This window comes from Rosa chinensis, chromosome 5, assembly GCF_002994745.2.
Source record: "Rosa chinensis cultivar Old Blush chromosome 5, RchiOBHm-V2, whole genome shotgun sequence".
NCBI classification, from domain to species: domain Eukaryota; kingdom Viridiplantae; phylum Streptophyta; class Magnoliopsida; order Rosales; family Rosaceae; genus Rosa; species Rosa chinensis.
The window spans coordinates 88,924,247-88,938,464 of NC_037092.1; the positions used below are offsets into that span (position 1 = coordinate 88,924,247).

A 14,218-nucleotide genomic window follows, 5' to 3' on the forward strand; every position below is an offset into this window, starting at 1 on the left:
GATTATTTTTTATATATAGTAGATCAAGCCATATCTTCCCTTCAGAGTAGATTTGAACAATTTCAATTATATGAAAGTGTTTTTGATTTTTTATGTGATGTGAAACAATTAAAGTCATTAGTTGATACGGATTTGAAAGTAAAGTGTCTCAAACTTGAAGAGTTTCTTACTCATGATAATGTTTCTGATATAGATGGTTCAGAGCTGCATTTAGAATTAAGATTGTTAACTGAAATGCTAAACAAAGATTTAGATCGAAAAGTAGAAACACCAATTGAAGTTCTACACTTTGTTCAAAGATGTGATTGTTTCTCAAATACCATAATTGCTTATGGAATACTATTAACTATTCCTGTTACAGTTGCTTTTGCTAAAAGAAGATTTCAAAATTGAAACTAATAAAATCATATTTACGATCAACCATGTCACAAAAAAGATTGAATGGACTAGCCATATTATCTATTGAAAGAAAATTGTTCAAAAAGTTTAAATTCACTAACTTAATCAACATTTTGCATCCCAAAAAGTAAGAAGAGTGATCTTCAAATGAAAATTTCTCTTCTTGTCTTTGTCGACATTGTTACCTTTTAGTTTTTTTTTTTTTTTTTTTTGAAGGAAAGCCTCTCTAACTTTTGCCTTAGGCCTCACTTTGTCACGGGACGGCCCTGCTAATTGCTTACTTTGAAGTCGTTCCGATTAGAACTGAAATGTTTGAAAGAAACAAATGTGCCTTGAAAGTTAGGTTACATAAGCAATCCAAACTCTAAAGTAACATTTAATTAACTAACATCACATCAATGATCCTCAAGGGTATCTTAAGAGTTTGATGAAATTTGCGGGGTCTTCTTAATTTCTGTGTCTTAAATTATTGGTCCAGAAGCTCAAATGTAGTAGTACCATGCCGACCGCAAACACAGCCCAAGTCAGAATCTCCCAACCTAGTACACGATACAAAGGAACCAATTAGGTCATGTTGTTTATAAATTGCAGGTGAAAATCTGAGCTTGATAGGCGGTTGTGGACTGGAAGGGGGCAGCGTTTGGAAGCCAAAATAATGAGATTAGAAAGTTTGGTCTGTCTAACAGATTCAGAGTCAGACTTTCTCTTTTTGGGTAAGAACGTTTGGTTCGGTTTTATACGTTCTCAGGCCGGTAATACAAAATCTACCGGTCAAATCCAAACAAACCCTCCAACTATAAGCCCCATCATTGGGACATACAACACTGAACTACCAACCCTCGGCTGACACGTGTGCATCCCTAGGGAAAAAAATTAACTGGGTGCTTATAATAGCAGCTAGCATCTGAGATAATGAACGAAGAAACCCAAAAAAATATTAGGGAGCTAGCTTTCTCTGCAGCCTCAAGTTTCTCCGTTTTCAACTTTTCGAGTTTCTTTCTAGCTTATTTTTAAGCTTTTTAAGGCAGTGAGATTTCCATGACCCCATTTGGTTTATCATTACGCGATCATAAAGCAATGCACTTGGTGAAAGGGCTCGAATGGAGTTCTGCAACAAAGGAAAAGCAGCTTCTCGAGGATATATATGCATCATTCGGTGAGTATCGTCTCATCATTTGAATTCTTTCTTTATATATTTACATAGTTTTTCTTCCTTGCTGTTCTGTGAAACCTGGTTCTTCAAGTTTGTGGAAGTTGGAGATTTTGTAGCAGAATTTTATATGCATTGGTAGTTTTTGCTTCTCATTCATGGTAGTGTATGAGTTCCTTTGCTCCTTCATGGCAGTACATGGTTGTGTATGTTCATTGCTGTTGTTGGCTCTTAATGAGGCGCGCTCCAAATGTCTTCTCTGTTTTTCATGTTAGTACGCACAAGTTTAATTAGGTATGATATCTGTTCGATTAAGAGTAGTTTTTTATTTTTTTTTTCCTTACTTTTTTAAAGATGATCCAAAAGTTTCACTCCTGCCTCATGGAGACTCGAACCCATGACTTCGTACATAGGTAGTGGGTGCTCTAACCACTGAGTTAACACCATGATATCTGTTCGATTAAGCGTGGTTGGAATATGAAAATGCACCAATATTTAAACTCATCTTACCAGTTAGAGGTAGGTACAAAATATAGGAACCAAATAACTCAAAATGAATGAATTCTTACATGAAAATCATATTGTCTATCAGCTTTTTCTGTTTTTGATTACACGTGGAAGCAAGATTTTGATTAATTTAGTCAGGTAGCTAGGTACTTAACATTTGCCATACTTTAAAAGGTCCATTTTCAACATATACACTCATATTAGCATGCATTATTTCTTACTTTATAGCTTGTTCTTTTTTATCTCTTGATATGTACATAAAATTTGAGAATTTTTTTTTTTTTTTTGTATAAATATGTTCCTTTTCAGCCTTTAAACCCTTCTTCTAATTTAACGGTGCACCGATTGTGTACCGCCAACATGCATGTACTTAGACGAAGAAATCGGAAACACAACGAGATATAGCTATAAGGCATAAGAAACGCATAATCGGAGAACTATAAGTATCAAAATCCGACCCACTAGAAGACAAACTCCCAATCTTGTTTGGCCCAAATCCAGCCTTTACATTTTTTTTTAAACAAGACAAAACTTTGTATCAAAAAAAAAAAAAAACAAGACAAAACTTTTTCATTTACAGGAAATGGATTTTGACCTGAATCCAAAGAACTCTTGGTCCTATCCAAGAAATACTACAGCAAATATAAATAAAACCCAGAAATATTTTATTCTCTTAGTAGCCACAAAAACAACAATTTGCTAACTGCATAACCATATAGTTGAATTAGTACCCATTAGCAATAGTATTTAAAAAAAGGAATCATTTCATTTTTGTGACATTTGACTATTAATAGGAGCCAAAAGCCTAGCACGAACATGAACAAGAAATAGTTATAGGTTGGTATGGTAGTTCTTACTTATAGCTTTGCATGTGTTTGTATCTAAGTAATTAGATATTCGAAGAAGACTGATAGACATGATTTGGAGTGTTAGATTTGTATGAAATAATGCAAAAAGAATATTGGAATCTAAGAAAAATAATTATAAATAGATTATGAGAAAAATTAAAAAGTGCATAAATGTGGGTGGGAGACAGAGTCAAAACAATAGTTGTAGTGCAAAGTTGGAGAATCTGTGTTTGCAACTGGTCAACGGGTCAACCATATCTACCAATCTCCTTGGTGGATTGAGAAGACTGGTAGTTTGAGTGGACGGTTGGATGTGGGTCTTTGGATTTTGGTCAAAATCACAAAGTAGGAGCCAACAACATTCTAAGCAGGCACCAATAAAAAACACAAAACAGTGTTTGGCCAAAAACAGGAAGAACAAAATTTGATTTACCAATGAAAGAAACAAAATGCCTGTAGAGCCCAACATTTAGTGGGCCAGATAAATGTCAACTACTTATCTTGGGCTGGGTGCTCAAAGATCAGAGGCCTAATTAGACATTAACAATACACATATTCTTTGGCCCATATTCTACCGACACTCGATTTTTGAAGCAGTTGCAAAACAAAGTGAAATTTCACTTAAACCAAACCTCATCTATTTAGCTAGGAATGAAATGGAAAATAATTCTTCAAAGAGGTATAACAATACTGTATCAACATTTCGTATTCACTATTACAAAAGGAGAGTGAAATCCACACTCCCCATTTTACAATTTACACTCATTCTTTTTCCTATTTCACTTACAATAGGCTAATAGAGCACAAGTTTAGAAACAATCGTCATATTTCATATTTTGCTTATCTAGCCGGTACGGATTGCTATCATTATTGGAGATACTTAGGTTTTTTGACTCATGGATGGTGTTCAGCATAATTAATTTACCTATGGATTTTAGTTTTTTGATGTTCCCAATATGTTCTTAAAGTCTTCCCTGATCAAATGCATGAGTGTCTACCTTTCTAACTCGACAATTTCAGCCCTTTTATTTTAGAACAAAAAAGAAAATAAAAAAGAAAGAGAAAGAGAACCTCTTGTAACTTATGGCTCCATTGTTCTACTTTTGAAGAAATATAATAATTTTGCGTAAGCAGGATTGAAGCGTAATGTCATTCTCAAAAAAAAAAAAAAAAAAAAAGAAGCGTAATGTATTTAGTAACCCTAGCTTGATTCATATATACATCGATTTCATGTTGTGAACAGCATTAGCATTTGCATGCATTTATTTATCAGAATAATTATGAAGTCCATATACCCATACATTACAAATTCGTTGTTCTGCAGGAATCTCCAGAAAAGTACACGTACATGGCGACTCTCAGATCGATCTGGCATGCATATTTTGATGATTAAAAATGATCATTTCATGCTCAACACAACCTAGCTTTTAGCGCAGATCGTTATATCGATCCTGTCTTTCAACATGTACCAACTCGATCGATCCAGCAGATTGGTCTAAGTTGCTGCATTCTAACAAGCGGCTTTCATACAAGTGAATGATCCTGCTTCGGAATTCAGATTATGCATGCATATACAAGTTCAGGTTAGCTCCCAGCTTTACCTTAAAACCTTCAACATGCATGCAATGGTGATATATATGCAATACTGAGTGTTGATCATCTGCTAGCTAGTTCTATGCATGCATGCAAATTGGTAATTGGACTAGTAATTTGCAACCCCTACCGTTTATTGCTTTATTTACATAAGCATCTCAGCCTTATAATTTTTCTATCCATTGGTTACCATTTATGAGATAGAAAATTAAGTTTGCTCCAACCATGTTCCCCATCCAATTCTTACAAAAGACCTAACCTATATAAGGAGGAGCAACCTGACTGTGACTCGCTATGCCACCTAAATGCCATTCTTAAATAACTATAGTGATTAATTATCAATTTTGAGTAATGCTTCGACACCACAATATATAAAAAGCTCCTCCAGTAACCTTTTAGTTCTTTATCAAAAAGCTCATCACTCCTAAACTAGAAGCACATAGTTAAATGACTGCATCTTCATCAATAATTTATTCTAAATGTAGAATGCTATATATTCTAGTGTTTTTAGTTAGAGTTTTGCTAAAACATAGGGTGTTAGTGGCAGTTCTTACACACTGAGCTATTAGTATACAACCTATGCGCTTATGTCTATAAAACTAGCTACACGTACGAATACATGCATTATATTTTTTGAATAATTAAGAACAATTGTAAATATTATATTCATGATAATTAACGTACTTATTCCAAAATCGAAGATAACAAAGTTAGTTAGCTCCAATTACATGAAACTTATATAATGTATATATTACATAAAATTCAAGAAACATAATGCATGAGTGACTCATTAATTACACTAAAAGCAAAGAACTACAGAGAAAATGCATATCTGACTAAGAGTACTGATCATACAATGGCCAGAGTATGCACAAAGTAACTGTATTTTCTGTCCATTTACTTGAAATTTATGCATGGCTATTGCTTCAATAAGCACCCAACAGCATCTCATATAAGTTCCAAAGTATAAAATTCCATTAGGAATCGATGGCAAATGGGTATCAATGGATACCGATAGGTACTACGTACAACTCATTCATTTGCTTCTCTCCCAGCCTTTCCTCTCTTCCTTGTAGCTAAAGAAGATCGAGAAATATATATAGAGAATTGTTGGTAACAGTTAAGAATCATGGATACTCATGATCATTTGCCATCTTTAGTTTTGATCGAGTACCTACCTGCCAAAGGAGATTTTGAAGTACTTCCAGGCATGCATTATCACTAATCATAAGATGTTTATTGCCAAAACATGAGTGATATAGTTCTTCCAAGTTTTTTACAGGATGATGTATTGAGTGTTGATCATCAGCTAGCACTACTTCTATGCATATTGGTATTGGACTAGTAAACTGCAACCCTACTTTTTATTGCTTTACATAATTTATATTTTATAAGTATCTCACCCTTGCAAATTTAATTTCTATCCATTGGCTACCATTTATCAGATGGAGAAATAAGTTTGCTCCAACCATGTTCCCCATCCCATTCTTAGAAAAGACTTGACCTATATAAGAAAGAGCAACCTGACTGTAACTCGCTATGCCATGCCACCTAGTGATTAATTATCAATTTTGAGTATTGCTTTGACACCACAATATTATAAAAACTCCTCTAGTAACCTTTTAGTTCTTTATAGAAAAGCTCATCACTCCTAAACTAGAAGCATATGCATATAATTAAACTGGATCACCATCAAGAACTGAATCTATATGTAGAATGCTATTCTAGTGTTTTTAGTTAGAGTTTTGCTAAAACATATATAGGGTGGTGTTAATTGCAGTTCTTACACTCTGATCGAGCTACCAGTATATAGCCTATGCGCTTATGTCTATAAAACTAGCTAGACGTACGAATCCATGCACTATTATTTGAATAACAAGAAATGTAAATATTATACTCATGATAACTTATTCCAAAATCGAAGATAACAAAGTTAGTTACCACCAATTACATGAAACTTATGAAATGTATATATTAAATAAAATTAAGAAACATAATGCATGCAGTGAATCATTAATTACATAAAAGCAAAGAGCTAGAGAGAAAATGCATATCTGACTAAAAGTACTGATCATACAATGGCCAGAGTATGCACGAAGTAGCTGTATTTTCTGTTCATTAACTTGAAATTTATGCATGGCTATTGCTTCAAGCACCCAACAGAATCTCATATAAGTTCCAAAGTACAAAATTCCATTAGGAATTGATGGCAAATCAATGGATACCGATAGGTACTACGTAAGACTCATTCATTTGCTTCTCTCCCAGCCTTTCCTCTCTTCCTTGTAGCTAAAGAAGAGAAATATAGAGAATTGTTGGTGAAACTTGAGAATTATGGATACTCATTTCCCATATTTAGTTTTGATTGAGTACCTACTTGCCAAAAGAGATTTTTAAGTACTTCCAGGCATTGATCACTAATCATAAAGATGTTTATTGCTAAAACATGAATAATATAGGTTTTCCAAGTTTTTTTACAGGAGGCAGTACTGACAAATAAGTTTTCTGTTTTTGTCTCAAATTAATAGTAACTTCTAATTGTTTGACGTGATATGTATATATTGTGATCATATATAGTTTGAAATTCATGGATTTTGGTCCTTCATACATGCCTCTATATATATGTTGAACACACATCCATCGATTAGCTGTGATATATCTTCATTTATTCATTGATATTTATAAAATTGGTGTGTTTAATCTTGGAAATGCATCATTATATCAATGGCCATAATAAGAATTCAACAAGATGTCAACCAGCATATGGTCGATTGAAATATTAGGGTATGAAATTAACTTGAATATCTGAGATTCTAACATGCAGTATGAATACTAAAAACGTTGATCATGCCTGTGTGTGTAAGAGCTTTTGGATTGCACCTTCTTGTTCATTAAACATGTATATCCATGAAAAAATTTAGATACTTGATGTACAATTCAGTGCATCTAAGTTACAAACACTTCCAAAATCAACTGCAAATAGTTGTATACACAAAACGAAGATAAATCCACACATACATAAGCACACTCTATATCAATACAAACATCCCGAAATCTTATGTTTGTTTACAATACTAGTAACAAACGGAACAACATACATTATAAAATGATCATATACAATGATCAAGTGGTAGATGAACAAATTCAGATTACAAATACACAAACAATAATATGAATTCAAATCAACCCTAGCCTTTCCATAAATCAACTAATTAAGCAACAACTGCTTTTTGATAATTTGCAGCTTTGTGCTAACAGGTACTGGTAGATCACTATTGTGTTTGATCGACATTAACCCTGTGAGAATCATTCTGGATGAAAGAGGAAGACATGAGCACCGCAGATTCCCAGCCACCGAAAGCCTGAGCAGAAGAATCAGCAGGTGGTGCAATCCCATTAGGATGTTGCATTCCTTGTAATGGCTGCGAATGGTGCTGGCCTGCTGCAGCAGCAGCAAACGGATCCTCATTGATCAGAGAGTTCAGAAACGAAGAGAAGACGTCGTCGGTGCAACAGTTCATGTCTTCATCCTCCTCATTTCCAATTAGTAGGTTGCTTCTCAGACCTCCCATTCCTGCTGCAGACCCATTAGAGTCATTGGAGGTCATAACATTACCGTAGCCGTTGGCTCCGTGGACTATAGCTCCCAGATCATCATCATTGGTAACATGGTACCCATTTTCCCTCGCACTGGGAGCTGCTTCCTCAGGTGATGAAGAAGTAATTGGACTTTTAGGGCTAGGGTTTGAGCTCGTGCCTCCCCGATGCTGATTGGTCTTGGATGAAGAAGCAGCTGCTCCATTATTGTTGACAGCAGCATGGTCAGCAGAAGAGGTATCTGGATTGAGTGGCTTGTGGGTTCTTGGATCTATGCCCTGACTGATCAGCTTCTTGCTCAGGTGAGTGTTCCAGTAGTTCTTTATCTCATTGTCTGTACGCCCCGGAATCCTCCCAGCTATCAGAGACCATCTACAGTTACGACGGTTGGATATATTCATCGATCATCTCATTCAATTGGAAAACATTAGAAACCCTAACACCCGGAATAGATAGACATACCTATTGCCGAGGAGGCGGTGGAGGCGGAGGATGAGATCTTCTTCATCTGCGGCGATCTGGCCCCGCTTGACGGAAGGTCGGAGGTAGTTCATCCAGCGGAGACGGCAGCTCTTGCCGCAGCGGAGGAGGCCGGCGCGCTTCGGGAGGGTTCTCCACCGGCCCTCGCCTTCTTTCTTGATGTAATTAGCTAAGAGCTCATCTTCCTCGGGAGTCCAGGGACCTCTCTTCAGACCCACCTTGACGCAGCACGGCGTCTTGCTCGAGGAAGACGATACTGCTGCTGTTTTGGGTGCAGCTGCTGATGATGATGATTTTCCTTTGGAGGAAGATGAGGTCGAAGATGGGTTCCTCATTTTTTGATGAAGATAGTGAATCGAATCGAGCTGGGTTTCGTTGTGACTATTCTGGATGAGATGAAGATTTGTTTCTGTTCGTTGTTTCTGGCGACGGAATTGGGGAGATGGGGGGTGTTGATAATTCAGGGTTTCTGGTTTTGCTTCTATGTTTTTGTTTGTTTCTTAGATGGACAGGATATAGCGATCGGGGGATATGGTTTCCTCACGCGCCTGTCGACCCGGTGATATCACGCGCAGAGCAGCAGTCAATTTCTGCTTTATTGGGTAGTAGTATGAGACTATTAGTCTTCGTTTTGCTTTACTCTCATAGTGGATATGCTCCCCATTTGTGTGGATAATTTCCATTAGCACACTTGTCTTGTATGGGAAGGAATTAAGGATGCTTTCATTATGTATTTAACTATATATACAGTATCAATATCAAATATTAATATCAATATCAAAATCAATCAATTAGAATTCTTTCAATTTAACTGATGAACTCGATAAATTTTTATATTTTTTTATCACAACAATTCCTCATAATTACAATTAGTACTTCACGAGTCAAATTCATAACCTCTCATTTACAAAATAAAGACTTATGTCAGTAAATCAAATGATACTGTGTGACAATATTTTTACTAAATTCATTTAACATCATTATTCCTTCATGCCAAATTTCTTATTTTATTTTGAATTGATTTGTTCACCATCATCAGAATAGTAAATTTTCTCTCCGGTTAAATACAGTAGTTGGGTTAATGGGTAAAAGTAACTTCTCACTTGTCTGATCATTTTGATTTTATTTACAAAATTTGTGTAGCATGCTAGATTCCTTGAGTGTGCGTGTGGGAGAGTTAGAGTCTACTTTGGTTGCCCGCGCGTAAGCACTGTCTTGAAAAAGCGAAGCAGTAAAGAGACAGCGAGGATGGGATCCACAGAGCACTACGCCACTCTCTTTTTAGGTTTAGGATTTGGATTTTTGCTGTTTCATGATAGCTCCCATGCACCACTCGCACAGGAGAGACCAACCCACCAGAGTCATCACCTCCATTACTTCAAGCTTTCAAATGATTCAGATATAAATTGGGATAATATACAAATATATGAGAGATCCGATCGGATATGAGAATTCTGAGTCAAATTTATTTCTTAGGTCAGCTGAGGGGTTTACATTTTAATAAGAAAGCATTTGTTTAATACAGTCCAGGCTGCAGAACTGTGTTACTTCCCACTCAGAAATGATTCAATGCCTACCTCTGTTTGTACACATTCTCAGGCAATTTACAGGGGCTTACTTATATTTGGTCTCCTTCAGAAATGTTATGTTCATGTTGCCGTGGTCAAGTGCTTGTACTTTTGCTCTGTGTTGAAGCGTATTGCACTCTCGTTCAGCCCTTTGGACAGCAGGAACTTCAGTACATCGACTCCCTCTTGCAAAGCAGCGTCGATCTAGACCAAAGAGCAATAGCATTACTAACAGATGGAAAATGCAACGCCCTTGTACTTGGTCAACAAGGAGCTTGACCGGATTACTCTTATGAACAAGCTCAAAGTAATTACCAGTCTTCCATTATGATAGTTATGAATTAAACGAAAGAGAGATTGGACTTCAAGAGATCAATGCAGGATTCATCATACAATTTCAATCAAACATCTGATCCAATCCATATGCAACAAAGATACGATTTCAACCATCTATTAATACATCTCCTTACCATCCTATCCACAAAAGAATCAGTAAATTAAAAGTATTAGACAGTTCAAAACAGTCATTTACTTACTCGTCCTTGAGCTGTTGCATTAAATTTTTGGAGCAGATATGCTTTTGGATCCATTTGACCAGGAGGCCTTCCAATACCTGAAAAGAAATTCAATATATTTATAACAGTGCAAAGGATATACTAACAGTGACCAAAGCACAAAATTTGGAAATTTGAACCAACCAATTCTTAGACGAGGAAATTCTCTGTTCCCTCGAAAATTATAGAACACACTCTTCAGCCTGAACAATAAGAAAATTGATAATTACTGATATCTCACATCTGGTCCGTTCGAAAAAGACAATCACAAAGTACTAGACAGTGGTCAGACATGCGCTTTCACAGTTGATAGTAAAACAAAAGATAAACTCGACCAGAAGAACTCTATTAACAATATTTTGGCCTCACTCTTCTCTTCTTCAGAAAAGAATCAACACAATGAATTAGTGATTTTCTAGCAATAACAGAATATCAATAAGCAACTCCTATATCCCAATGATAACAGAATTAGAATTCATTAAGTTATAGCTGTATTAATCACCACTGTGTCAAACTAGAGGTAGGTTCTAACATTTTTTGCCAAAAGATTATAATCATTACTTAGTCATTCAGAAGTAAATATGCTAAGAAAGTAAAAGTAGAATACTTTTATCATACCCACTGTGGCTTCCATGACCTCCATTTGGGTTAAGACGGAGTACCCCACACGGTAAGTTCATGTCATCATGGAACTACATACAAGGACAAATAAACAGATGAAAGATATAAAACAAAAGAGATATGCGCTCAAGTAACGAAACATCAAAATGGAAGCAGAGAAGTACCACTAGCACACGATTGAGAGGTAGCTTATAATAAGCAGCAAGCGGTCCTGTCTGTAGTTGAATGAATAGAGGTATAAGTTATATTATGCACTAATATTATTGGTTAGAATTTTATTAAAAGGAAAACTCTCTAACATAAGCAGTAGCTTCAATAGGCCTACAATACTGAAGAAGTTAATCACCATGAAAGAATTACAATGACTTCTATAAGTGTAATCGAGGAATGAATACAGAGTAATAATCACTTTTTTGCTCATATGCAATTATAGATTAACAGCGACTCCTAATTCAACATAAGATACGGTTGCAGTAGAAAGTGCAATAGTATGATTCCATCAGATGTTAAGTGAAACTATGTCAATCACTTACCGATTCACCACTCAGGTTCATGTACGTTTGAGGCTTTGCTAGGAAAACAGGGACTTCATCTACAAAACCTGCCATACCAAACTTTCATGAACACCAGAGACAAGATTAAAAACCAAAGAAAACTATTCCAAGATTTAACATGCCTTGCCCGAATATAGCTTTGCAATGGACTCTATTCATGGCTATCCCTTGCGATTGAGCGAAAACATCAATCATCTCAAACCCCACCTGTTCCATTCCAAACGAACACTCAAAACTTGTTATACAAGAAAATTTCAATAAAAACCTTGAAAGTACAGTTCCAATGCATAATTGGGATAGTACATTGTGTCTGGTTGCCTTGTACTTATTGCCGGGATTTCCCAAACCCACAAACAGCCACGGCCGCGGAGCATCAGAGCAAAAGTAACGCCTACTTAACCTACTAATCATCTTCTTCTCCTCTCTTGTCCTCTCTGCCTTCCTCTAAGCTTCAGAATGAACTCCCAAGTCTCCACCTCACCTGCCATTCAAACCATTTCAGCAACAATTAGAATGCCTTCCGAAATGTGTATACTTTCAAACTGTCTGCGACGAAAAAAAAAAACTGTAAGCTGAGATTTCAAAATTGATCGAGTGACATGTCCGAATGAGGACCAATAAAGACTGGGAAACAATCGAAGAGGCAACACAGGCATTTCTTCAAACACATGGTGGGCATTTCTTCCGCTTCGCAAAATGAGAATCAGAGAAGCACAAACAAGAAAACAAAAGTTGTAGATAAAGTAGCAACCAAAATTTCCTGCCCCATTCCTTCCTCAATCTATCGAAAATCCCGCAAGACTGGCTGAATCTTCGGTTTCAAGACAAATCCGGAAACACAGAAAAAACAAGTCGAATAAAGAAAAGCTCTCACCATTTCTGTTCTATAACGCGGATTCAAACTAAAACTGAGCCAATCTCAGGTATGCCCCGAGAATCAGACAAGTCACAACGACACATTTTGAACACGGAAGTCTTCCCGCCGGTGAGAACTGAAAAAGGCGGGTCTTCTGGTTTAGGCCAACTCTTTCATATTCGGATTTGTAGGATCGAAGCAAGCCCACAAGCCCATTCTACTAGCGGCCCATTTAAAAATTCGTAACCGAAAACAGACCCAAATGGACTTATTTTTATTTTTTTGGTACAATGGGGGTCCAAGACCCAGAACAGGAAAAAAAAAACAAAAAAACTAACAGCATGGCTTGACAAATAAAGGAAGGACCTGAAGGACACCTGCAAAATCCAAGCTCTCGATCAGTACTTCTTTTAGTTAATCCATCAGCTACCATATTTTGCTCCCGATGAATGTGTTTTATGGAATGAAATTCAACGGACCTTTACATTTGAATCATTGTTTTTTTTTTTTTTTTGAGAAACTAGTAAGTGTTGGGGGTAGTTTTACACAAAAAGTAAATAAGTTTCGACCCAAATTAGGGAAATATGCTAGATGGTCATGTATGATGATTGCAAACCCTAGGTCATGTCATAGGGTTCTCTCCCTTGTTTGGAGAATTATGTTGATGGTGGGTCTTTGGACATTATAAGGAGAAAAACATGCAGTCCGTGTTTTCTGGTTGAAAAACAAAACATCTTCTATAGTTCCAAATAAGTAGAAAAATTAGCTAAACGAATAGTTAACGTTATTTGATTGGAAAATTACAAACGAGATTCAAATGGATGATTTAAGACCTCAGAGCACAAAAGGATAGAATTTTGACTACCCAACCATTACCATACAACAATGCATATCGATATATTCTGACTAGTGTTAGCAGTGTGCATTTTCAAGATGAATGCATTAAGAAAACAGTCACTGTCATGATAAATAGCAGAACAATTAAGCAGGAAACAATTAATTGAAAAAAAAAAGTGATAGTTTTCGACCATTACAATTGAACTATTAACAGATTCATAATTTTACACAAATATAAATAATTTTTGACCGAAATTAGGGAAGTGTGCCGGATACATGATCATTGCAAACCCTAGGTCATGTCATAGGGTTCTCTTCCTTGCTAGGAGAATTATGTTGATGGTGGGTCTTTGGACATTATTATTAAGGAGAAAAACATACAATTCAGGTAACATCCATAGTCTTAAATAAGCAGAAAAATTAACTAAAAAAAATAATTAACGTTATTTGATTTTAAAAGGAAAATTACAAACGAGATTCAAATGGACAATTTAAGGTCTCAGAGCACAAAAAGATAAAATTTTTGACAACTCAACCATCACCATACAACAATATAAATCGATATATTCTGACTAATATCAGTATTGTGTATTTTAAAACGAACGCATTAAGAAAATCAATACGGTCACAATAAATATGCATAACAATTAGGAA

General features: G+C 36.0%; 1 protein-coding gene and 1 long non-coding RNA gene across 2 annotated transcripts; one reads left to right on the forward strand and one right to left on the reverse strand.

Moving 5' to 3' along the window:
• Positions 1–1,300: 1,300 nt before the first annotated feature.
• Positions 1,301–9,365, forward strand: LOC112202425. The gene is made up of 3 exons (XR_002937351.2): positions 1,301–1,555; positions 4,229–4,487; positions 7,756–9,365. It is a non-coding gene; the product is annotated as an uncharacterized LOC112202425 (long non-coding RNA).
• Positions 9,366–9,723: 358 nt separating this feature from the next.
• LOC112202424 (peptidyl-tRNA hydrolase, mitochondrial) lies at positions 9,724–12,928 on the reverse strand. The gene is made up of 9 exons (XM_024343438.2): positions 12,746–12,928; positions 12,175–12,352; positions 11,994–12,078; positions 11,851–11,918; positions 11,482–11,532; positions 11,315–11,388; positions 10,841–10,899; positions 10,679–10,755; positions 9,724–10,346 (listed from the first exon to the last, which is right to left on the reverse strand). Exons 2-9 carry the CDS (start codon positions 12,280–12,282, stop codon positions 10,224–10,226), a joined length of 645 nt encoding a protein of 214 aa, XP_024199206.1. The 5' UTR covers positions 12,283–12,352; positions 12,746–12,928; the 3' UTR covers positions 9,724–10,223.
• Between the last annotated feature and the right edge of the window lie 1,290 nt (positions 12,929–14,218).

Coding starts and splice junctions, on each gene's coding strand:
- LOC112202424 (XM_024343438.2), bottom strand. CDS start 12,282: ATGATTAGTAGGTTAAGTAGGCGTTACTTTTGCTCTGATGCTCCGCGG. Junction 12,079..12,174: donor ACAAGGCAACCAGACACAAT/GTACTATCCCAA, acceptor GGAATGGAACAG/GTGGGGTTTGAGATGATTGA. Junction 11,533..11,850: donor TGAACCTGAGTGGTGAATCG/GTAAGTGATTGA, acceptor ATTCAACTACAG/ACAGGACCGCTTGCTGCTTA.